Here is a 26,691-nt window from a genome sequence, read left to right on the forward strand (position 1 = left end):
ATCAGAATCCTCTCTTCCCACAATAAAGTAATTTGGTACCCTTAAGACATCAAATAAAGAAGGTAGTATTCCCAGAAAAATAACCAAGTACGATTTCAGAAACAAGACTGACCCATTAAAAGTATATATTTACCATAGAATTGGTGATATGGTCATACATTTTTGGGTATAATGATATAAACTTTCAACTACCGTGTTTCTCATATAATAAGGCCAGGTCTTATTTTTTTTTGAGCCCCGAAAAAATGGCTAGGCCGTCTTTTCGGGGGTGACTTAATTCCCCCCCTTGCATCTTCGGGCGGGCAAGCAGTGATGGCTTGGATGTTGACCTCGGCGTTGGTGGGGCACTTCATATTGGGGTCAACGAAGGCAGCACCATATTTGGGTGTGCAACAAAAGTACTTCCTAACGGCAAGACCCCCCACCATTCCCCCCCCCCCATTTAACATGTTTTAATATAGGCCTTAATTTGGGAGGAGGGGCTTAATTTCATTTCATGCCTATAAAACATGCTAGGACTTCCTATTGGGGGAGGCCATATTGTTGGAGAAACAGGGTATTCATCTTCTGATCTGATTTTTGGCTCCTGCTCAAACTTAATGGTACCAGTTAATAGTTAAGGCTGTGCAAAATTATACTATTTTGCTTCACTGAGACTCAATTCTGATCATTGAAGGAATTCACTTTAAAATGTTGCCCAGATTCAGAAAAGCAAGATACTCTAATGGGAAGCACTGAAGTGAGTGATTTTATTTCACTTGGCTGTTTTGCTTTGATGGCAATATCTTCTATTGAAGGCCAGTGAAACAGTCAATTCAGCGTGGTATGAAACCCTCACCCAGCCTCTAGAAGCAGGGTGTGTATCAAAAAGGCAGTTCAATTAAGCTTTGATTAAAAACAAAGAATCTCTTTGAGGCTTTGTACTAACCTAACAACTATTATTCTTATGACTCAATCAAGTCATAGATCTTAAGCTATATGTTCATTTAGTGAAGATTAAATAAAACAAATTATTGTTTTTTAAAAAACCCAATTACATAATTAAAACCAGATTAGTGAAAACAGTGAATAATTTTTCAGATGTAACATAAAACTTGCATGGCTCTAAATTATGTGCATAATGACCATACTGGCTTGGTACGTTTCAACTGGCATGCTATATCAACACATGCCAGCTTATCAGTATCAATCACCAATTAATTTTACATATTTTTTTGAACAAGATGTACTTTTCACAGTTGAAAGGAATCATAAAAGTTTACTCACCAAGCTGGGAGAAGTTAAATCTAGTGCCAGATGGTGATGTGATGCTGGAACCAGAAGAAAATGGAGAATTGACAACAGTGTCCTGAAGACCGCCAGCAGAATGTGAACGCAGCCAATCTTTTGCTTCCTCTTGATTGCGAAGTTGTGATGATGGTGTATACCTGCACAAATCACAATCAGGTTTAGCTTTTGCTCAGAAATATCTTGCTTGACCAAATTATAAAAGTATTTTAGAGAAAACAGCAAAACTGAAAAGAAACCTTTCTCTGCCAGAACACACCTTTTCATGTCAGTAGAATTAGCCTAGTTGAAAGATTTCATCTGACAGATATTTAAGAACTTTTTAAATTTAGGACACATCGGTTTGTATCATGATTAAAGTAGGAACCATTGATTCCAGTGGACCTACTTTAAACATGACTTAGTCTGGATTCAAGTAGGTTTCTCTGAATGTCAAATTCAAGAAAATGCTTTAATAAAGGCAGCTGTTACCAGTATCTGTTACCATGAATAGGAACATTATGAATTTATCTGATAGTTTGCAATTCCTCCTGGCTTATAAATATCCACTCATAATATGTCAATGCAAGATACCATGAAATCAACTGTGTGATCTAAAGCCAGTTAATTATTCCTTTTCTGACAAGATACTTGCGAACATCTTAAACCTGATGCCTTCTAGTTATGTTTAAACAACTTCCAATGATCTCATTCAACAAGGCCAACAGCCACTGCTGCCACTAAATACTAATTTTTAGAATTGGTTCTACACAAATATATGTATACAAATACCCGGAGGCTACTGGCTTGTAGAAAAGTGAAAGGAGAAAAGCTAAAATTAGATCCTTAAAATAATGCTGCTGAAAAGCTCAAAACTGAATTGCAAGAATCAAACCTGAAGATCTAGCAAAAGGAGATCTATGAATGCCTATAGATTGCGTACATATTGGGTTCATATATTTACCATCATCTGATAATGACTTAGCTAACTGTCTCAGCCCTTTGCACTCCACATATGTACCATATACTCAAGGGTAAGCCGAGAATTCTAGGTGTCAAAACACACCTGAAAAATTGGTTAGGCTTATTTGTGAGTATATTTCCTCAGCTTTTTAAAGTACCCACATCCCATATACACTTGTGGATAAGTTCAAATTTTTAGGCAAAATACAATGAAAAATGTACTAGCCATGAAATCAGCCAATAATGAAAACTAAACATAAGAAAATTTCAAAGGCTGGCTTATCCACAGGTGGTTGATATATGAGCTTATACACAATCATACCCAATCATAATATCAGATTGATGAAGACTGAATTTAATATGTAATGTGATAGGTGTTGATTTTTTCCCCTTCTTCCCAGTCATAAAAATAAAATAAGCACTGCCAGCAAGTGAATATATTCTTTAAAACACTTCCTTTAAAGCATAAGCAGTTACATTTCATACATGGTTTTGGTAGGGATTTCAATATTTAATTCTCATGTTCCAGAGTGACCTAGTGATATTAATATGTACTTGGCACTAAAAAATTAGGCCACCTAGATTTTTGCAGTAAAATTTTCTGATATTAAAAGTTGTTCATGTGTATTGAAAAATTGGAGCCATAAAAAGGCACACAAACATTAGAATAATATGTAAATGAACAAACTACAGATACCTACCTCCTTGACATTTAAATGTTTCAACTTAAAAAACAGTATTCATTAATAATTGGAGACATTGGATAGGTGGAAAAATATTACAAACCAATTAACTTATTCAATCTTAGCCCACCTCTATTTTACACAGCACTTCTAGCATCCAGCTCAGTGAGACAATCAAAGATGCTGCAAATAATAGGGTGTTTATAGCACAGAATAAATTGCAGCTGTAATTTAAAGCCATCAGTTCAGTGATTGTAAAAAGCAGCAGCACAATCTAGTTTAAAATTGAATGGACAATATCTGTGGAATTAGTTTCGACTTTCAATTTGTGACAATTAGGTCAATAAATGGAGTGAAGTTGTAAGTTTTCATTGAAAGAAGAGAGTATCCTTTTTCAGTCTAATTTTTCTTGATGTCAAATTGCTTATAATACAGACTTTAATTTTTAATCATTAAATTGCCATCTTTTTTTCCTTAAGCACAATTACTGCTTCAGCTGTCATATAGCAAAATCTGCACTTTTAATGACTTCTGGGTTCTTCTTGATCTGAGTTTCAGAAGTTAACACTGTGAGAATAACATCATCCAGTTACTACATATTTCAGTCATAAAAGCTGCAAATTATTGCTTGCAAGTCAAGCTTGGTGAGTTGGGTTTCTGAAAAGCCAGCCAGCTATAGTTACAAATCCTGCTCAAGCTGAGAAGCTATGAAAAGAAGCATGTAGGTGAAAAGACAGAATAATGACCTGCTTCAAGAGAACAGCCGGGAAGGAGATGGAAGACAGGGAAAAAGAGACTGCAGCCACTCACTGCAAAGCAAAGACCACCACCAGCGCTAAAGACACGGAAGACGTACAGGCAAAAAAAAAAAAAAAGTTCCCAAAACCACATGGAAAACTACTTATGCTATACGGAAACACCAATACCTGAATCCTTTCTTAGGCAAAGTGTTCCTATCAAGATGTGGGTCGCTGTAGAAAAGTTAAAAGAGAAAGAACTTCAGAGAAGAGCAAAAGGGGAATTTAAAGGTCAGTTTGAAAAAAAAAAGAACAACACACTATTAAACAACTCTGTCTTAGCACTGAAAAGGAGAGACGAAGGTCCCTGTCAAATCAACATGCAAAAACCTAACCAGGTTTAGACTCTGTTACACAGGACATGCAAATGGGACCATGCTAGATGAAGTCAAACCCAAGACTGAGATCTCACAGCTCAATTCAACTTTTTCCAACTTGGAACTTTTCAGATGGAAATTTAGGAAACTAACATATCTAACATATCTGAGGGACATCGAATGTGGAACGTTGTAAATACATATTTTAATGCAACTTTTCAAGCTCGTTTGGAAGTTGGACTGGACATTTCTCTACAACAAAAGGAACTGTGATACTTTCTTTTCTTAATATGTATATATTTGAAATGAATGTTTCTGGGTAAATGTATACTGCTCATCCCTATGACAACGTTGAAAAGTTGCCTTCAGAAATACACAAAAAATACAACACTATCTCTCAACTCTCAACCAAGATTCCCCTCCCCCCCCCCCAGCAATCTGCAATCTTTTGAAGGGTAAAAAGGGGATATATTGCATGAACCAGTAAATAGGCACTTAGGTGTCTATGAGGAGGATTATTTCTTTTTTTCAGGAAATAAGATTAGCATTGAAATAAGCTATATTCAAATCACACCTGACCGTCTTTCAAAAACACAACTTCAGCAAGTTATGGTTGTAAATGTTCCAAAGAGCTTTGTTCTGAATAATATCTGCCAACAGTACAAATACTTTTAGTTTAATGTGGGAGTGAATAATAGACTGATCATATAATTAGAGTCCCTCTGTGATGGAGATGGGCAGTTCCAAAATGTGATAAATAAATAAACTAGATATTCTAAAGTGAATCCTGAAATGATGCATCAAAGGAAATGAGTTATAGTCTGCAAGAGGGTATGCCTGAAAACATATTTATATTTAAGATCCCTCAAGTTTCTTTGGTATTCTTGCTCTACTAGAGTAACAATTACTTCTCTGGAAATCATTTAATCATGTCATTTATTAAACAATTAAATATCTCTAATAATAATACGTTCTGAAACTTAGTAAAGAGTATTGCCTGCAGGGATATGGTTTTAGTGCTGGAAATATAGAGAATTATAGTCATTCTACCATTATAATTAGTTTCTAAACATCTAATGATAGCAATAACATTTCCAATATGCTTTGCTTTTTCCATTGTTTCCATACTTTCATTCTCACAAGGAAGTACACACAACAAAATATCAAAAGAGCCAAAGATTCCTAGAATTGACACTGATGTAAGCAACTTATTACAGGGACTAATTTCAGCCACAACAGAAGAGTTGGGAGAGGAAACCAAGACAAAAGGTGAAACAACTGAAAACATGAGGGAAAGCGGCATGCCACCAGAATGCAGAAATGCTAGTGAGAGTTTAACCTTCCAGTAAAAAAACACAGAATTTTGTCAGATCCTTAAGTTTACATTCTTGAAAAAAACACTATATTTGTCCACACGGTTATCCACAATAAACTGGGTCATTGCTTCTGTTAAATATACTCTCACTGGCATGTCTTTGAGTGACAGTTCAACACACCCCAGTGAAATATACACACACTCTCCACTGAGCACAGTCTTGTACAATACACTTTGGCTTTCTTAAGTGTCACAATGAACCCTCCTGGATCTTGTGTATTCCACTGCCCTATGACAGACAGCATTACCTGTCCTGCCTCCTGGGTAAAGTATTTCTGCAGAATTTGGGACTAGCAGCAGGGGAAAGGAGAGGGCTAGAAGAAGTTCAACAAGACAGAAAAACAAAATAACAACAAAGAGAGAGAGGAAGATTAGCATAAAGGGAAGAAAGGGAAAGCTGTTAGAAAAAAAGAATCCATTCACAGGTTGATTACAGTTGTTTTACGTTATACAGCCATAGATCATTAAAAGATGTTAGGAACTGCCTAAGTCAGGGGTGTCAAACTTGTAGCCTGCGGGCCGGATGCATTATTCACTGGCCATGGCCACCCCCGATTTAGCAAAGGGGGGGGGGAAAGTTGTGATAAGTCACGTGACAACAATGTGATGTCATGAGTTTGACACCCGTGGCCTAAGTGATTTAGCAAGGTCAGGGTGCATCCAAAATAATTCAGAAAGAGCTACAGTCCTGGGTCTTCTTGTCATATGCCTCACTTTTGGTCATTAGGTTTTCTCTGTTTGTATGCAGAGATGGACAAAGATGACTCTTCCAATTGTTCATTTTTCTAGAAATAGGCTAATTCATTCATCACAATAGCTAAAGGGCTATATAGTGCTCATTCTTGTACTACAAATTGATTTCATCTACAGGTATAATCCTTGCTTAACAACTGGTTGTTTTATGACCAAAGTTATGACAGTTACAGAAAAGGAGCCTTTTTGGTTTGAAAAGCCCAAAAGCCATGGCCACAGAAAATGGATGCACTGAGGCCATGTGATCACATGACAGGCAAGTCAGTTTTATGCAGTCTGTAGTCATGTGCCTGTGATTTTTTTTTTTTTGCATGTTATTGGAATTTTAGCTGGGTTTTTTTTTTGGTGGGGGGGGGACATTTAACGTCCACTGTGCTTGCTTAATGATTGTCGTGAATAGGTCTTGAAAATTACTTCTGATGATATGGTGCCTCAACTTACAACCACAATTTACAACCAGAATTCTGAGCTCAGTTAGGTAAATCAAGGACTACTCGTACAATATTTAATATGTTTATATGATCCTGGCTGAAATCTAAAAGAAGCAGAAAAGGAAACACATCTGACTGACATACAAGTCAGATATGAAGTCTGCCTTAAACTGTTGCTTAACATAAAGCATGTTCTTTATAATTTATTTGTTTATTCAATTTCTATAGCCACTCAATCAAGTGACTCTGGGCAGCTTTCAATTCTGAAATTATACAAATATGAAAAAAAAAACATGAAAACAGTAAAAACATCTGAGGTTGTTTTCTTGGAGACATTTTATTATCCAAACCAGGTAACATCATCAGTGATAGAAGGGAGTGGCGTTTGCTCTAAATTTAAATTCTCGTGCCTTGCCCTGCCATAGTTCGTTGGGAGTAGTATTGGTACTTTTTGAATGTTACTCTTGATGTTAATCCAATGCTGGTGGGGAGGTATTTTGGACTTTTTGTTCCTTTTGGCTTGTTGATTGTCTCTTTCACACAGTATGTAGATGTTCTTTACATCTATGTGTCTATTGATGGCCAATTTGTCAGAGTGCTAGGCTTCCAGAAATTCCTAGCATTTTTGTACTAGGCTTGGTATAAGATGACCATAGTTTCCTAGCTGGAACTATGGTTGAGTCTGTTGATACGTTGTGAAATTAAAGATTTTCAGAGTTTTTCAAAAGACACTCTGACAAATTGGCCATCAACGGACACATAGATATTAACAACATCTACATACTATGCAAACGAGACAATCAACAAGCCAAAAAAGGGAACAAAAATATCAAAAGACCTCCCTACCAGCAATCAAATCCATATGAGCATAGATTAACACAAAGACTAACATCTGACCAACAATCAAGAAGTAAACAATATCCCAATCAAGGAGCTGCCAAACAAGCTAACAGTAAACAACTCAACCAAAGAATTTCCAAGAACACTCCCACCAATACTGATAGGGCAAGCCACTACAAAATAAATTAAGAGCAAACATCACTCTTTACTAAAACTGATGATATTACAAATTTGGATAAAGAAATGTCTACAAGAAAACAACCAAGCTCAGAGAGCATCAAGGACGCCTCATTTCAACCTCGAGCTTCAAATATTCTTTGTTACCAGTAAAAACATTCATAAAATAAATACTATTATACTATACATACAATTCTCTCTCTCTCTCTGTCTCTCTCTGTCTCTCTCTCTGTCTCTGTCTCTCTCTCTCTCACACACACACTTTAGCATATTATATAAAAATCAAAGTTTCCAGGGGGCATTTTTCCAAGTTGCGGAGAAGGATATTTTTATCACAACTGCTGGAAGCCCTTGGTTATTTGAAATTTCCAGAACGACGGAGACCAAATGATACAGACTTCCACTTGACCATCTATATTACTATATATTTAACAAAAACAAGACTACTGTATATATCAAAGTGAAAAATCGATTTGAATAATTATCACAAATTGCTACCTTTAAGTAGACTTGAAAACTATGGAAAGCATCTAGAACTCAGTTCCTCAATATATAAACCACAAACAATAACCGGGGACAGGGAAAATGCTGGTATCTTTTGAAATGTTCTCACCTTTCTGACAAGTTTGTCTTTACGCTGTTGGTTCTAACAAAGGGAGGCACTGAGTCATCCTTAGAAGCCACAATCAAGCCACTGGAAGAATTGTGGTTCAGCCCACTTCCACTGCTGAGAGAAATATCAATGGATTCACAACTGGTATGCAGGCTGCTGACAGACTGGTATCCAATCCCATCCTTGCTTACAGCAGAAGAACTACTGGGGTTAGTACCCCAGGTCAAGCTGTTGGAAGGAGCCGAGTGGGCTGAACTGGGACTAGATGCTAATGGAGACTGATTTGTGTCTGCATTTTTACAATAAAGAGGGCTACTTCCACCACTACTCAATATGCCGCTGCCAGAAGGAGATTCTGGATTTCCTTGTTGGTTCATGGTTGCATGTGGGTTGGAGATGACTACTGAATTTTTCATGCTTTCTGCTGTTGTTATGGGAGCTTGTTTATTCGGCTTTCCACCAAAAAGTCTGAAGAAGAAGAAGAAGAAAAGGAAGTCATGTATATGGATTTTTATTTTTATTTTATTTATTTATTTGTATCCCGCCTTTTATTATATTTACAAATCACTCAAGGAGGTGAACATATCCAACAAAGCCTCCTACTCCTATGTTCTGCACAACAATCCTGTGAGTTAGGTTGGGCTGAGAGAGAAAGAAGCTCTAGCATATGTGAAATAAAAATTATCCTTGATATCCTTAATGTTATAAATTAATTTCTTCTGATGTAAACATACCTCCTCTCAGTGAGGAGGAGAGGTATACTGTGATAAATTTTAGTAGTAGTCCAACTGTGGTAGTATTTTGGGGTCCTAAATAACATGTGACATTTTCACTTTTCTTGCATTTGCATTCTTAGCTGTCAGTACAAGCAGAAACAATCAAAAGGTGCTACAAGATTTTATCCCATATTAGCTAAATTTTTCTTTTCCTTTTGCTAAGAGCAAGAGACAAATGCTCATCTATTCACGTATCAGTGGTACAAGTAAGTCCCTGCTTCATGACTATCTGTTTAGCAACTGTTCAAAATTATGACAGCAACGAAGGAGAGGGACTAATGAGCAGGACTTATATTTGCACTTGAGGTCCAGCTTGCAATTATGATGTTGCAGTATCTCAGTCATCTGATTGCCATTTGCAGCCTACATTGCCAGCTTCCGACAAAGTCAATGGGAAAGCTGACAGGAGGTCACAAATGGCGTCCATGTGAGGTTGTCTTTAATGACCATGCAGGATTCCTTTAATGATAGCAACAGAAAATGCTGGAATGGCAATTGCTAGGTAGCACGATCAAGTGATGTTATACTTTATATCTACATCACTTAGTAATGGAGTTGTCAGTCCCATTTACCATTGTTAAGCATGGACTACCTGTATGTATTTTACAGAATGTGCCTGCAATATTCGTAATGTTTATTATATATCCTATATTGTGCTGGAGGAGCTATAATTGCCCTTTAAGAGAAGGCAATGTATTTATCTACCAATGAGCACATGCAATTCTCACCAGGAAACTCATGGCTGATATTAGATTTCAGTAACATTCCTTAATGGCTCCATTACACTTATAGGTAGGAGTGAGAAAATATGTAAAAATAGATCTTTGCCCTCCCATTATGTTCCTAACCAATCATTTTTGGAACAGATGACCTAGAACAGGGGTGTCAAACTCAAGTTGTCACAAAAGCGTCACGTGACGTATCGGGACTTTTTCCCCCTTCACTAAACCGGGCGTGAGCCAGGAGTTTGACAGCCTTGACCTAGAATAACCTGATGCTCTTCACTTCCTCTTACAAATCCTATCAATCATGCAACCTGGAAATTACCAGAATTAAAAATCCAATATATTTGGAGGATGTCAAGAGGAAAACAATATTTTGTATAATGGTGCAACTACAGGTTTTTATTGATAAAAGGATTTCTATTGTAGACCTAAAAACATCAAGGATAACTTCCAGAATGTTTCTTCACATCTTTGAAATAAACAAATTCAAATGAAAAAGCTATAATTACCTGCGCAGTGTAGGAGAGGCCACATCTGGGTACTTTACTCCTTGCTGGTGAGTATTCTGGGAAGCACTGGACGTTGTCTGAGGGGATGGGTTTGCTTTAACAGAGTTACAAGAGACCACACTTTCATTATCTGAGGAGATCCCTTTCTCTTTATCAGTCTGGTTTATTAAGCCTGGTAGAGAGCTCCCAAGGGCAACTTTTGTTGGTTCTCTTATTTTAGGAACAGGTAAGCCTGCAGACTTGCTGCTTATGTTGGAGTCTATGCTGCTGGTGCTAGATCTGTTGCCAGCTCCACTTCTGCTACTGGATTTGCTGGGGCGGGGTAGACTCCGATACTGAAGATTGGTTCTGGTAGAAATGGCTAAATAGCCATCATCCTGATGTTGTGAACCATCAACACTAGTCTTCCGGCCAGTGGATCTACCCATGAGTCCAGATGACTTGGGTATTTTGCCCAGAGTAGCAGCTCTACTAGTAATAGTTGCTCCACTAGCTGTAATCATGGTCACACCTACAGTTGACCCACTCTGCTTTTTAAATCCAAACGTGTTTGTATTAGTCGTAGCCGTTCTACAGTTATTTGTGGAAGGCTTTTTTGATTCATCTCCACTGCTTCGTCCAGCATCTGAAGGGGAACGTTTAATGTTTCCAGATTTGGGAGAAATTCTGCCCTTTTCTGAAACCTTGGCATCATCGGTTTTCCCTTAAAAAAAAAAAAGGAGAAAGAAAATAGTTTTAAATATTGAACGGCTTCAAATATTACGCACAAACATTTCAATATATGTTAAAAGTTACCGTATTTGCCGGGCGTATAAGACGACTGGGCGTATAAGACGAGCCCCCAACATTTCCACTCAAAATATAGAGTTTGTTATATACTCGCCGTATAAGACGACCCCCCACTTGGAGGCATGTTTTTCAGGGCAAAAAGTCATACGCCGCAAATACGGTAAGTTGTAACACTTGGGGTATTCTGGATATAATTCTTGATTGACACCCCGCCCCTTTCCCCCAAACTTACAAAGCCACCAAAATGCTTTAGAGAGGCAGCTTCGCCTTTCTCAGGCTGGCACTCAATTCCTCTCCCTTTCTTTGTGACACCGTTGAGCGATCTGCTTTTTTCAGGGGAAAATAAATAAATAAAAATAAAACTGGACGAAAAACAGTCGAGTTGTTTAATATCTTTCCACCTCCCCAACCAATTTGTCTCCAAGGGTGCACCACACTGATTGCGACATTAATTATTTCAGAGAGAGGGTGGGGGAGAAATCTTTACTTCCTACTGTGGCTTTTTCCTGCGCATCGTTTTTTCCCTTGGCTTTGTGGTTGTTACTTCTTACAGGAGGGATAATGAAATACCCACGCTGGGAGAAAGCGGAAAGGATGTCTATTTTCCTGCTCACTAACTTTCCAGAAAGCGTCGAGTTCTACCCGAGACTTGCCAAAAGTCCAGTTCATTCATTTGCTACCTTTCTCCAATGAGATCCAGATCTGTTTCCACAACGCGCTTAGGATCTTATCTTATTATTATCTTATTAGCCTTGCTCGGTCCGTCCAAGAGAGAAGAAGGCAGACGGTTTTGCACTCAGGGAGAAAGGAAAGGAGCCTCTCGCTCATGCTGCACACTGCCCCCCCTCCACCCCAGCAATGCTTAGGAAAAGAGTTACATAAGCATCCTTTCCAGAAGTGAATCTTGGGGGAATTCGGAGCAAAGGCTGAAACCGGGAAGAGAAAAATTCCCAAAGAAAATTGCACGAGCAGCATCCCATTCCTGGGAGAAAAACAAAAAAACAAAAACACGAACTCTTCCCGAAGCACAAAAGCAAGGATGGTGCTTTCTCAGCTTTGAGCGGCGTCGCTGCCCCCCACCCTCCACTCGTCCCCACGTGCGGCGAAGTTTCTGCCACTGGGGGTGGAGGGGGGATGGAAGGAGGTGAGGATGGGGGCAAAGCCTGGAGCCTGCCTGTCCGCTTGCACGAGCGGAGTGGGTGGGTGGGTGGGTGGGGGGAGGAGGAGGAAGAGAGACTCCGGCTGGGCTTGAAGGGGCTTCGCAAGTTGCGGAGCTCCGCCCGTCACTCTTGCACCGAGTGACAACAACGCATTTGCCGGCGTATAAGACGACCTTTGTAGCATATTCGCCGTATAAGACGACCCCCCACTTGGAGGCATGTTTTTCAGGGCAAAAAGTCGTCTTATACGCCGGCAAATACGGTATATGTAAATTATTAATATATCTGAGGGCCAGGAGAAAATACTCAATATACTATTTAAATCTAAAAATGTAAAGTTACCCATTATAACTGTTTTGTTCTGTTGCATGAAAAACTACATTATTAGGTAGAATAGAATTCTTTATTGGCCAAGTGTGACACACAAGGAATTTGTCTTGGTGCAAATGCTCTCAGTGTACATAAAAGAATACGATACATTCGTCAAGAGTCAAGAATCATAAGGTACAATACTTAATAATAGTCATAGGGTATAATAAACAATCAAATCATACTAGGAAACAGTAAGTATAAGTTGTAAGGATACAAGCAACAAAGTTACAGTCATACAGTCACAAGTGGGAGGGGATGGGTAATAAGGAGCGATGAGAGAATTAATAGTAATAATAGTAATAGTGCAGACTTTGTAAATAGTTGGACAGTGTTGAGGGAATTATTTGTTTAGCAGAGTGATGGTGTTTGGGCAAAACTGTCTTTGTGTCTAGTTGTTCTGTTGTGCAGTACTCTATAGCGTCGTTTTGAGGGTAGGAGTTGAAATAGTTTATGTCCGGAATGTGAGGGGTCTGTAAATATTTTCACAGCCCTCTTTTTGACTCGTGCAGTATACGGGTCCTCGATTGAAGGCAGGTTGGTAGTAATTGTTAGAACTAGCATTTGAGATATCACTACCCAATGATGGTTGAATATGCTTGTTCTAGGCAATATCAGTAGTTTTTCATGTAATAGAACAAAATATTTATGTAACTAGCATTGAAACCGAATGAGGAAAGATGACTCAGGAGTGATTCAAAAGTGTTCAGGTGGCTAAAAGATTGAAAAACTCCAGTAAAAATGAGTGTGCCATTTGAGGGGGCAATCAGTTTCACTAGTTGACAGTTCTTACTCTTGAGTTCATACAGTAGCCATGTGGGCTGAGGAAATTATATGTCTGAATTAAAGAAAGTTTTAAGAAGGTTTAATTTAAAAATTAAAATTTTAGTCTGTTGCTTCCAGCATGCCACTTAAAATTCACACCTGCCCATGGTACCCTCACACCCTGCACCCTGTAACTCCTGACTACAATACTCTCTTGCCCCAGTAGACTGCTGGTTGGGAACTCCTGCTTCTTCCAATCTAACAACCTATGCAGTCCTGGGGTTATGACAGTAACCAGGTTGGCTGGGACTGATGTCATTAAGTGATGCAATCACATGACATCACCCTCACTCGGCACTGGAAATTCTGGTCCCAGTTGCCATCATAACACGAGGACTACCTATATTATCCTCCTTACTTCCATTGAACTGCTATGATGACTAGAAGATTATAGTGTAAATATTTAGCGTGTTGAGCGTTGAGTATGGGGTATATTGTTACTTAATTATGTACAATTAGAAATGAGAATAAAAGGAACTAAAAAAGTCTCCCTCCTCCACAAAACCTTCAGGTAAACTGTGGTATAACAAAAATCTTTTGTTGAAAATACACAGCCTTAGACAGATTTCCAAATTAAGGAGAGATTAAAAACCAATCACGAAACTACCTCTTATTAAATGTTTTGTAGATATCTTTTAAATTTATATAAATTGAAAGCTCTCTTGATTAACACTATCATTCATGCAAGCAAATGCCCTTTCCTTATCAAATCTCAGTTATCAGTATCCCTTTAATTTGGCAAAGACAATCAGCAAAGAAGATTTATTGCTATATTCACCATCAAAGAGAAGCACAGATCAAAATGCTGTTAAAATCCTGGCAGAGGAATTTAAAAAAAAAAATACTAACAGCATACATTCTTGGCCTGCACTGCATGGCTTTTGGCCGTGCATTCCTCACCTGTTCCAGGTGCCTTCAAAGTTCCTGAAGTGGCTGCCGTTTTCATCCTCGGTGTGGTAATACCAACTTGAGCTGACATGCCCCGTCTCCAGGATCCTGTCTGTGAAATGACGATGTTCTTCCTTCCAGAAGTGCTTTTATCGGATTCATCAGACACATCAGAGGGATTCCTTCTCCATTTAGATCCAGACTCCATTTTTACACCACTGTCTGAGCCTCCATCTGATTTTTTTATTTCATCACCAGGCCACAAGGAATTCCGCTCCACTTGGAAATGCTTTTCAGTGTCAGTCTGTTGAAAAAACAGAAATGAATCAACTCACACTGCAAACTTTTCTTCCTCCCAGGAAGAAGGATTGATAATATTTCAACCTTTTGGTGATTCCTATAGATAAAAGAGTTCTAGTTTTTAATTTTCTTTAAAAAAAAAAAGAAAGAATAAGATACAGAGCTACAAATAGAAAATTAAGGAATCTATTTTACATTTCTAATACGCTTAAATATAAAAAGCAAACAAAATGCAAACCGTTCAACATTACGTAAAACAAGATTAAAGAAAAATATATATGAAAAGATCTGTCTTGACATTGTGCAGCTTCCTTGCCTCTATTATTTTGCACAATACCTTTCATTGCAAAGCACAAACTCATTCGCTTCAAATATGAGCTGTGAGCTTTTCCTTTGTTCTGCCTTCCCTATCTCTTTGCTGGCAATTTGATCTGTGGAACATGAAGAGGCAGCTTTTTGTAACACTAAAGATAAACGAGGCTCTCTGTTTCAGCCTTATGCAAACTTCATCATCAACTGAGGTGAGAAATGTTTAGAAGTGACGATGATTCACTTACTCCCATCTCGCTGAATTTCATCGCCACGATTACTTATTTATTAATAATTAAAACTTATCACTTTGAATTTATGTGAGTGATTAGGGCCCTTCAAATATAGTAGTATTCTATTTTCTCCTTTCTCATGATGCTTACACAAGAGACAATGAGCTGGGCTGTATTCTGCATTCACTCTCTTTGTTCCACTTGTAGTGCCTTTATGAACTATCTGAAATCATTTGCAATTCAAATCACTGACATGGAGACCAGTGCCAAAATTGATTGAAAAACTCTGAACATGCTACACATATGGGAACTTGACTCCCAAAAAGATAGTGAGAGATCCATCCTGTGCATTTTTTTTCTTCTGGTCTGGTTCTGCGTCCTTTTTAATACAAATAAATACAACTTTTGAACATATGTGGATTTAATCATTTATAAAATTCACTGGTTTCAAAGTGCAAAATACTGAATAAATCAGGCACCAAACACAGAAATGAAAGGTGACATGCTTTAATTTTTTGAATGGTAAATGCTCCACCAATTTTAAATCCAGGATTGTGCTGATAGAGTCTTCAAATTTTATAGTTCATTTATAAACTATCAATGTGAATGGGGCATTTTCTGTAATTCTTAGTAGGGAAAGCAATGTCTTTTTTTTTTTAAAGGAGGGCAAATAGATTTCAGTTTTCTCCAAGCCTGTGCCATTGTCAAAAACATATGGAATCAATTATTAACCAATCCATCATCCTCCACTTAGAAACAAACAACCTACTCTCCAATAAACAATTTGGTTTCAGGAAAAAACTATCCTGTAATCTGCAACTCTTACACTGCAAAAACATATGGACTACACAACTCGATCAGGGCAAAGCAATAGACGCAATCTACATAGACTTCTGTAAAGCCTTTGATTCAGTGGTACACAACAAACTACTCCTAAAACTAAAATCTTATGGTATCTCTGGACAACTGCATAACTGGATAGAAGCATTCCTGTCAAACAGACAACAAATGGTCAAAATTGGGAGCGTCCTATCAAATTCTGTACCTGTCAACAGTGGTGTCCCCCAAGGCAGTGTTCTAGGACCAACTCTTTTCATACTCTACATAAATGACCTCTGTGATCATATTAAGAGCAACAGTGTTCTCTTCGCTGATGATGTAAAGCTATTCAACACCACAGACAATACTGCTACCCTTCAAAAGGACCTCGACTATGTATCAGAATGGTCAAACAAATGGCAACTTCAAATCTCAACAAATAAATGCTCTGTCCTACATATTGGCAAAAATAATAATAATAATCAGAAAATAAAATACAGGCTGAATAGTCAAGACCTTGTTGATGATCCAAACTCAGTCAAGTACTCATCTCAAATGACCTAAGTGCTAGAGCCCACTGTAACTACATAGCCAAAAAGGCATTAAGAGTTGTTAACGTAACCTTACGTAGCTTTTTCTCTGGTAATATTACACTAATAACTAGAGCATACAAAACATTTACTAGACCAATACTCGAATACAGCTTATCAGTCTGGAACCCACATTACGTATCTGATATTAACACAGTTGAGAAAGTCCAGAAATATTTCACAAGAAGAGTTCTCCACTCCTCTACTCGTTGCACAATACCTTATGCCACCAGACTCAAAATTCTAGACCTAGAAAACCTAGAACTACGCCGCCTTCGGTCCGATCTAAGTATAGTTTATAAAAACATACACTGCAATGTCCTACCTGTCAATGAATACTTCAGCTTCAACCATAACAACATAAGAGCAAACAATAGATACAAACTCAAGGTTAATCACACCAAACTTGATTGCAGGAAATACAACTTCAGCAACAGAGTGGTCAATGTCTGGAATACTCTACCTGACTCTGTAGTTTCTTTCCCAAACCCCAAAAACTTTAACCTTAGACTGTCTACTATTGACCTCACCCCTTTCCTAAGAGGTCTTTAGGGGGCGTGCATAAGCGCACCAAGGTGCCTACCATCCCTATCCTATTGTTTCTTTTATTTTTTATTTTTCTTATATGTATCCATGTATTCATAACTATGTTTTTACTTATACCTATTATCTTGTAAGCAATTGACTAAATAAATAAATAAATATTGATATACTACTTTGGGTCATTTAGTTCTAATATTCAAAGCAGAATTGGAAGGGACATGTATGGGTTTTTTTTTACACATTTCCAGGGAAGCATCTAGAATTAGGATTTCCTATATTTTGTCTGGATTCTCTCCATGCCTAGTAACTAGTTAGTCCTTTAATTGGCCTATATCTCTAGCCTTAGTTAAATCAAAGATAACAGCCAACATTTTGAAATGACATTTTGCCCAGGCCTCCTTCTATGGTAGCTAAAGAGAGAACTCGGTGGTAAGAATGTCAAGAGAAGCAGTGATTTCCAGAAAAAATGCCGGAGCCACACTCCTGTTTTCTCCTCCACAAGTTTTCCTGAGACAAAACTTACATGAGCATTGCTCATAGAAAACAAGAAGTCTCAGTTAATATCTATCCATGACTGCACAACTGGATTCCCAGTTGCAAGTCCTAGAATTGCTAAGTGATTAGAACTTTTAAAAATATTTTGTCATAGGAAAACATGGAAACCATTATTCTCATATTTATTTATTAATCAAATGTATGTAGCCATCTATCTCCCTGAAGGTGACTCTGGGTGACACAGAACAGCATATATATATAAAAAAAGTGAATACAAATATATAAAACATGTAACAATAAATATCCTAAAACCTAAAATACAATCAAAGTGAAGAGAGAATAAAAATGGTTCCCTCAACAATGAAGCTATCTATCCATAAGAGTCTCCAATTCCTTGGGAGTCCTAGGCCTGGTCACATAACCAAGTCCTGAGGGCCTCCTAGAACCAACCTAAAGCACCAAACCTGTGGACCCTATTTAGAAGGGGCCACGGGATGGATGTCTTCTCCCCAATGATTGCCAAGTGAAACCAACCTGAAGGAAAGATGTGAACCAGCATAAACTTTGCTGTCCACCCCAAGTCTTCTGAGCCAATCCAGAATGATACTATGTCCTATGGTACTGAAAGCCATAGAGAGATAAAGAAGGGCAAGGATGGATGCACTACCCTCATCCCGCCCCCATCAGATGTCATCCAAAACCACGACAAATGCCATTTCCATACTCAGGTCTGAATCCTGACTGAAAAGGATGCAGATACTCCATTTTCTCCAAGGCCCTCTTCAGCTGTCACACCACCACTTTGTCTACCACCTTTCCCCCATAAAGGGAGGTGAGATATTGGATGAAAATTGAACAGGGTCTATTATGGTTATAGGTTAAGGACTACCTATATTATAAGACAATAATTCCATGGTTCTCAAGAGCATCCCATTTCTTGGCTCCCACCAAATTTCTCCATGCCTGTCACCACCATAATACTTTGGTCCATCTTCGACCCCCAAACAATAGCCACTTCCTCAGCCCTCAGTTCCCTGACCCAGGAACCATCAATATTCTCAGCCAATGTCCTGAGGCACACTGAGGCATTTTAGTTTACTAGCTCCCAGTATCAATGGAGTTCCCAGCAACCACCTTCTGACCCTCTCCTGCTGTTCTTACCCACAAGCAGGGTTCTCTTTACCACTTATTATAATCAACTCCCACTCTGACTCTCACCCAGATGAGAAATCAACACATTCCTATCCCTCCCATCAAAACCATGTCTGTTTCTAATCCAATGGGGGGAAAGAAAGGGGAGAGTCCCCTCAACCATGGTAGGAGATGCCATTTTGCAGTTTAGAGGCTTAGAAGCTTGAAATAAAGCAATTGTCAAGCGTAGCTTATTATAAAGGAAAGCTGAGGGTGAAAGTGTACTTTATAAATATCTCACTCTGTTATCCTATATTATACTTCACATAAAGAGATCAGAGTGAGACTAAAAGAATAGCAAACTACTAATCCTATAGTATCATCCTGTGTTGCTAATCTCACTTCAAAATTGTATGAGAGTGGGAAAGGGAAGATTATATTAAAAAGATATCCTACCAGGATTCTATAATTGCACCCTTACTGCAGATTACTGACAGGCTGCTTACAATGCAACATCATCTTCTCTTAAAAATGCAAGGCAACAGTGGGACTGAAGTGCTCTAAGACTTCTTGCTAGCATATTCACGCAAGTGCAGGGTCTGCTTTTCGGATCATTGAACACCACTTTTCATGGTCAGGGCACCATGTGTCTACAGGGCACAGGCCCATGGCATGCATATCTTTATTGATGGTGTCTTGCCATCTCTGTTTTGGGTGCCTGCAAGGTCTATGGTCATTGATTTCTACTTGGTAGGAAGTCTTGGCAAAGGTGGAAGGTGCTACTCTCAGGACATGTCCATACAGCGGAGCCGGCCTTCTCATCTTCTCTATAATTGGTGCCATACCAAAATGTTTTCGAATGGTGTCATTTGTGATGTGGTCAAGAAGGGAGATGCCCAATATCCAATGGAGCATTCGCATTTCCATGGCATGGAGATAGCTTTTGGTCCCCGTTGTTGCTGCCCAGCATTCAGTGCCATACAGTGCATTCTGTGCCATACAGGGCAACTGAAGTGCTCTAAGATTTCTAGATAAAAATTTTCAGTGGAGAACAATGCACAATTATTAGCCTATTTTAAAAGTTGAAACAGAAACTTTAACTTTACTTGTCTGCAAAAGCCTTGAATTTAAAAAAAATGAAAAACAATCATATTGTTCATATAAAATAAAGGTAATTAGCAGCCAATCTGTCTACTAATATGTAAATTAATATGTCTGGATCTAGGGAATTAAAATAGGCAGTCCTTCTAAGGGAAAAAAAAACTGGATGGCTGATCTGAAGCAGGGAAGCTACAGGTTCAGAAATGCCCATGCTTCTCCATTTCCAATTACTCATCCCAAAAGTGGCTTTTCCAGTTTATAAAAGCTATTTGAAAATTAACAACGTGCAACATCTGATTTGCCTCCAAGAAACGGGTACTCCAAAATCAAAATCAGCAATGAAGGATGCAATGGAAATCACAACTGGAAGCACATAGTACAGCTGTCAATTTTACTAAAGTAAAACTTAAGATTTACTTAATCAATGCTTCATTGGTAGATGTTTGGAATACAGTGTGTATACTCCTGAAGTCCTTGACAGAATAAAGATTGGATATGAATGCACTAAATAAATTGCTGAAATTAATTATTTTTATTTGTTTGTCACCCATCTAACTGCAAGGCGACTCTCAGATTCCAAAACAATGATGGTTATATGCAAGGTCCAGAATGGGACAATTTGCCACGGTCAACTCACCAAGGCCAATTTGTCACAGGACAAATTGTCAAAAAATTCAACAATTCAATTTAATTTTAAAATATAGTTTAAAGAAATTTTTTTTAATTCACATGTCATTTTGTCCCTCCTTTGGCACTCTTTCTTTAATGATTCTGTTCCACTATTTCTTCGATATTAGTGGGAATCTTGTCCTACAGTGAAATGTCCTGTGGCCGTGGTGAGTTGGCTGTGGCAAGTTGACCGTGGCGAGTTAGCTGTGGTGAGTTGTCCCAGACCCTGCAAGGTCTTGGTCTCTATTACCCAAAAATGCTTTAGAAGGTGTGAGAGCACAACAAATGCAACACTAGTTGGTAATACTTTAAAGCAGCAGGTGAACCCTAACCCTAACCTCTTCCCTGTCCACCTCAAGGCACCTTTTGGTTCAAAGCACCTTTTGAAGATGTAATCTGAGATGCCAATCCAATGAGCAGCACAAAACAGTCTGGAAAAGTCCTTCTGTCTCTCCCCCAGCCGTTCCAGACAGGAATTATATCTAAACATTTTCACCCATGGATTAAAATTCTGTTGAAGAAAGCATTCACAGGACAACTTTTCCAAGAATGTGGGCCCTTTCTGCAAATGGAATGAAAGTACTGGAGGCAATCTGTGCATTCATCCTAAACCATACAACTATACAAAAATTAAGCAAACGGAATAAACATGGTCAGTTCTATCATAGATGTAGCAATTCGTTTCAGTTTTAATTGGGGGGCGGAGGTTTAAATGCAGAATGTGAATGATATTTTGGCAGAAAATTCAGAATGGTCAGCATCTAATGCAATCACACTGTGAAAGCAAGCTCACAGAGGGTTCCTTTGATGAATGAAGCTCTTGTTCTACAAAGAGCAGCTCCTTCCATTCATGGAGCAAGAGAATTGGATTCTATCCAGTATAAAAAGTCTCAACATACATTTTATTCATAGACACGGATTATTCTGTATTAAGGACAGCAAGCACTCTGTTATACATATGCAAAGCCTATCTATTTCACATGGGATTGTTTTTTTTCTCCCCAAACTCCATAAGGCACATTTTAAAAGTAGTATACCCCATTATCTTAGTTAAACAATAAAAGAAGCAGAACAACTGAAAGAAACTTGCTGCTATAGATTGTAATTTAACAGGCATAGTTTAATAATCTTGTAATCATTTAATATTTGAATTATAGACACATAGACTTAATTTTTGTCATGGTATTAGCATGTGATTCTTTTAATTTAGCACAAAAAGTCTGCTAAATGTATTTGTTCCAGCTTTTGAATTCTCTCAAGAAATGAGATGACTTAGTTCAGTGGTCGCTAAACTTTTCGACACCAAGTGCCAAAACAGGAGTGCACGCAAGCGCACTGGAAACAGGAAGAGCAGCTCCCTGACATGACGTGTGGGAGTACCAGAAACTGGAAGCTTAGCTTCCCGGCACGCACATGCACACTGGCCACCTGATCATCTGGTTTCTAATGCGCATGCGTGCGTGAAGACTAACTGGCCAGTGTGCGTATGCACCCCAGGGAGCTGCTCTTGCCGTTTCTGGCACTCCCGTGCGTGTGAAGACCAGCTGGCTGATGCACATGCACACGCCGGAACCCGGAAGAGCAACAGGTGATGGCTGGCGTGCCCAGAGAGATGGCTCCGTATACCACTTCTGGCATGCGTGGCAAGGTTCGCCATCATGGACTTAGTTCATAGCTAAGGCACACACACAAATAAAAAACCCCAGAGATTTCCTATTTATTCCTAGTCCATCACATTGTTTTTTATTTATAATGTAAAAACTACCTGGATGGAGGTGAAATTCATGGGATTCACATTTTGACGTGAATTTATCTGATTTGTACTTTTAAAACTAGCCTGTGAATTCACAGCGCTGGTGTACTTTTCTGAATTTTGAGATGCGATCCTCAAAAAAAATGCACACAAAAATATGATTACACAGAGAAATAGTGAAGAAAAATGGATCATCATTTACAGACAAAATACTTGCAAAAAGTGTATAAATGGAAAGTACAGAGTAGAAAAGGGAAACAGGAGAAATGTGCCTCAAAATAAATAAAGTCTGGCAGCCCTTTTTTGGCTAACAATTTTTATTAAAAGGCACAAGCTTTTAATAAAACATGTACTCTAAAAGGTGGCGCCAGACTCCTCCTGATTTTTTTGCCACTAGAGACTAACAGGGGCCTCCTACAATTTCTCCTGCCAGAGTGAGGCTCAGAAATGATCAAGATGCAGCCATTTTTCCAATAAATCATATTCATCATCTGGACTGGTATGATAATCAGAACAATGCAGAAACTTTTTTATGGGTTGGTTCCATTTGCTAAGAAAGGTGTGCTGAGAATTCTGGGAAAATTGTTTTAATTTTCTATAAATAATAGTTATGGGAGGAAAAATGCAAGCTGCGCCTCTAACATTTTTCAATATATATATTTTGAGGGGTGCTTCAAAGCAGGGCACAGAACATCAAGTTTAGAATTTAGTGTTAGCAGTTTTAAACTCAAGCAACAAAACCCCCAGTTTACAAACAGAGGCAAAACTCTTTCATACAACCATGGCTATGTGCTCAAGTGAACAAAGAGTAACACAATTCCTACACTGGTGAACAAAAGCAATTTAATACTTTCTGACAACTCTATGATAAATCAAGAACTGTTATTAAAGTAATTTTTAGTGTGTGGAAAGGAATGAATAACAACAAAATATTTATACAGTAGTAAGTTTCAAGAAATAGACAATTTCACCCTTGTTTGGAAGATCTGTGTAATATATAAAGCAACAAAAACATAATATATATGATCCCAATTTATTTTTTTAATACCGTAGTTCAGAGATATTATTAAAAACGTCTAACTGATTCAGGATTCTTTATAAGTTGTCTGTTGGATGAAAATTTTATGAACAAGAAAGTAACCTTAGAATATAATTTACTTGTGAAAAGCTGCCAAAAGTTGCTTTTAGCTTGTAGCGACATGCAGGTCTAGAAAATCAGAATATACTTAATTAAATAGCAAGTGTTCACGTTTCCTCTGAGAATGTAGATAACACTTGAGCTTTGGGTGACCAAAACTACATTTCTATTCATTAATTAATGTATCTAAAAACAGTATGGCCAATTCTAAAACATGAAATGTCTGTGTAAGTAGGATTGTGTATTTATTAAAGCATTTAACATCATATTGTTGGACTTCAGATGTACAAATAGTGCTAAATATTCTCAAAATCTGCTCTGAAGTGTCTCAATTTTTTTTTTCCTAAAGATTTGAGAATCCAAAGGAGGCTGTCTAAAACAATCCAATTCTTTCTGGCGACAGGTGGATAGTATTGGACACAACTCTTCATTCTGCACATGAAGGGAGCCAGTGATAGTAAAAACAAGTCAACAAAACTAAGACATTCAGTAGTTTCTCTCTTAATCTCAACCCCTTGTCACCTCTTTCAGTCATGTATCACACAATTGGCCATATAAGCACATAGATACTGTACAATATTAAGTAGGAACATTAGCATGGATTATTCTAATCCATACTAATTCTAATTTGGTCCCATCTCTCTGAGTAAACCATCCCTCAAAGCAAGCATCAGAATTTTCTAACTGTTGTTGCTATGCTTAATTAATAAATGTATTTAGAAGTCAACCCTGACATTCTTCAATTATTTATTCTCATTAGTTACAAATGAGAAAATAAACACACTTAGTTCTCGGAGTAGTGAGTGCCTTCAGCATTATTATTATTTACCTGAAATTTAAGAAAACCTTACCTGGGATTCTAGGTTCTTCCGTGAGGATGCAGGAGTATTGGCATAAGAGCTGATGGAGGAGCTGGTATTAATGTCATCAGTGCTGAGGTTATCTATGGTATCACTGATACCACTGCTGACAGAACTGCTGTCATCCCAGCTGCAGAGAGACAAAAGAATCCCCATAAAGATAACTCAAATAAGCAGTTACCAATATACCAAGAAAGCAGAGTTTTAAGAAAATATTAATCTATTTGGTTTAGGCTGTTTTCAAAATCTTCCAACATAACCAAGGAAAATCCTAAGCAATCATCTCAGGTAATTTTTCACACTTCTTTTTAGACATATTCTGAAAAAAATAAGGTTGCTTTTAAAGAAATGCTACTACACAACTTGGAAGGAACAAGAGAAGAAGCCGCAATTTAGGGAACAATGAAGAAAATAATTCTGGATTTGAAAATAGCAATCCAGAAGTCATTTTAATATTCAATTAGTTCTTATTTTAATTATTAAATAAGAGTTTCTAAACTTTGAACACAGATGTACTGCATTTTGTGTTACCATAATTTTGTGTTGAAGGCAATCATTCTGCTCACCAATAATGGGGATCAAAGTTTCAATTCATCTTAATTATTATTATCAGCAGCAATCCTGGAACTTGTTCACAGGCTTGTGGTACAGCTGGGAGTTACATGGTTTGAAGTGGCTGAATTTCTTCTGTTTTTGGAGGGTGGGAGCATAGTTTAAAATCCTCATTGCCACCCTATCTCCCAACTTGGAGTTCTCATAAAGTTAGCTGCTTTTTTATCACTGTATCTTGATATAGTTGTGTGTTTTGTATCTTAAGTATACAGCAATATATTACGTCTTTTATTATTTAGAAGATGATCAATCATTGGCAACCTTTTAATATTTCATTTAAAGTCAGCACTGTATGAAAAATTACTATAACATATAAATGGCTTCTATTAAAATGTACATCAAATAACCTTAATTTATTTTTTAGAATTATAATTTTTTTTCACAAAGGCGTCCTGTATTTTTCTCTTTTTAAGTATACCAATTGTCAATTTCCTTTCTTTTCCTACTATTTACTCAATACAAGTATTTTTTTGTTTTCTGCATTGTCTCCCTTATAAAAAAAGTATTTGGTTAACTCTTTACTTGCATTCCGTAACAAAAATCTACCATGTCACTATTGGTTATTTAATTATTTGAGAAATTATGGAGAACACTTCCTTTGTCCCAATTTTACCAATATTTCAGATAAGCTTCCCACAATATACTACTAAAAGAAATATTTATGGGTAGTTATGCATAATTGCTAAGGGTGTTTGGTGCATGAATACCTATGTATTAAAGTTATGGTATTCTATAACCAGAAAACAGGATTGGGAAATATCTCATGGAGCAAGGTGAAGGTACCCTTGGGAACTGGATAGGCACGATTGAGAAACCAGAAAGTATCAAATGAAGCAAACTTTGAACTGCTTCAAAGAGGAACTCATTTTGTGTTCCCCAGGGATGCCCTCAAAGTGCACCTGTGAGCAAGCCTCCTTTCATAGGTGTCCTTGACAGAAGGATCTGCCCTTTCATCAACCTTCTCAATATACAGACTTCTAAATTCAGGTTCAAATGGCAGAATGTAATATAGGATAAGAGTTGTATCCCAAAGGGGCCTGCTGGCTCTAATTTCCAAAATTTTAACCAACAAATGATCATATCGCTCCATTTTTAAATAGCCTGCCATCCTCTTCTACCAAGTACAAAGGCAAGATTACTATGTTCAAAACTACAAATGCAATTTTTCTGTTCCCTGAACATATGAGTGTAGCCCAGAAAGTAATGCAACTACACATGCTGTTGTAACTTTCATAGTATATGCTTTGCATTTAATACAAATACAAGGAGAGAGAAAAATGAATATTTATTCATTTTTCACAAGGCAGCCCTAAGGAGTTATTAGGCACTCACCCAGCTGTTTGCGAAATATTATGAAATGTACACATAAACAGTAGCTGGAAAAGATGAACTCAGAAAATATGATCTGGGACTGAGCTACTAATTTAAGTAAATAACTGGCAGACTATGATTTTGGTCAGATGTACTAGTTCCAATTACTGATTCAGAATGCAAACTCCTCTCGTTCTTACAGGAAAATTATATACATACATACATACATACATACATACATACATACATACATACATACATATATATCAAAGCTAGCAATGATATTTGCATGGAAATAAAGAAACGCTTATGTTGCAATATATCCCATTGAAGTTTGAGGGAGGAACTGATGACAAAATGTATGATAGATCTATAAAACCATATCATCTTTTCAATAAATGAAATCGAAAATGGTTCTTTTAGATAACTTCATTACCCAAAAAACCTTGTGCAGACCAGCTGTTCACAGGCTTGTGGTACAGCTGGGATTTACATGGTTTGAAATGGCTGAATTTCTTCTGTTTTTGGAGGGGAGGAGCAATTCCTAGGCATCAGCATTTCAGTACAAGTA

General features: G+C 37.7%; 1 protein-coding gene across 9 annotated transcripts in view; it reads right to left on the bottom strand.

Moving 5' to 3' along the window:
- The window catches only part of NAV2 (neuron navigator 2), a 599,301-nt gene that overhangs the window by 45,104 nt on the left and 527,506 nt on the right, over positions 1-26,691 (bottom strand). For 6 of the 9 annotated variants that reach the window (XM_087951112.1, XM_087951110.1, XM_087951108.1 and 3 more), the window contains 7 exons: positions 24,189-24,327; positions 14,269-14,560; positions 10,226-10,928; positions 8,216-8,683; positions 5,650-5,715; positions 3,839-3,883; positions 1,267-1,427 (listed from right to left, as the gene is read on the bottom strand). In XM_087951112.1, coding sequence (XP_087807238.1) covers positions 1,267-1,427; positions 3,839-3,883; positions 5,650-5,715; positions 8,216-8,683; positions 10,226-10,928; positions 14,269-14,560; positions 24,189-24,327 — 1,874 coding nt within the window. The remainder of the gene's footprint in view (positions 1-1,266; positions 1,428-3,838; positions 3,884-5,649; positions 5,716-8,215; positions 8,684-10,225; positions 10,929-14,268; positions 14,561-24,188; positions 24,328-26,691) is intronic. The other 3 variants (XM_026664752.2, XM_087951116.1, XM_087951111.1) reach the window with 2 other exon arrangements.

This window comes from Notechis scutatus, chromosome 1, assembly GCF_049901735.1.
Source record: "Notechis scutatus isolate UNSWTSFEM ecotype Mainland chromosome 1, rNotScu1.2, whole genome shotgun sequence".
Classification (NCBI taxonomy): Eukaryota; Metazoa; Chordata; class Lepidosauria; order Squamata; family Elapidae; genus Notechis; species Notechis scutatus.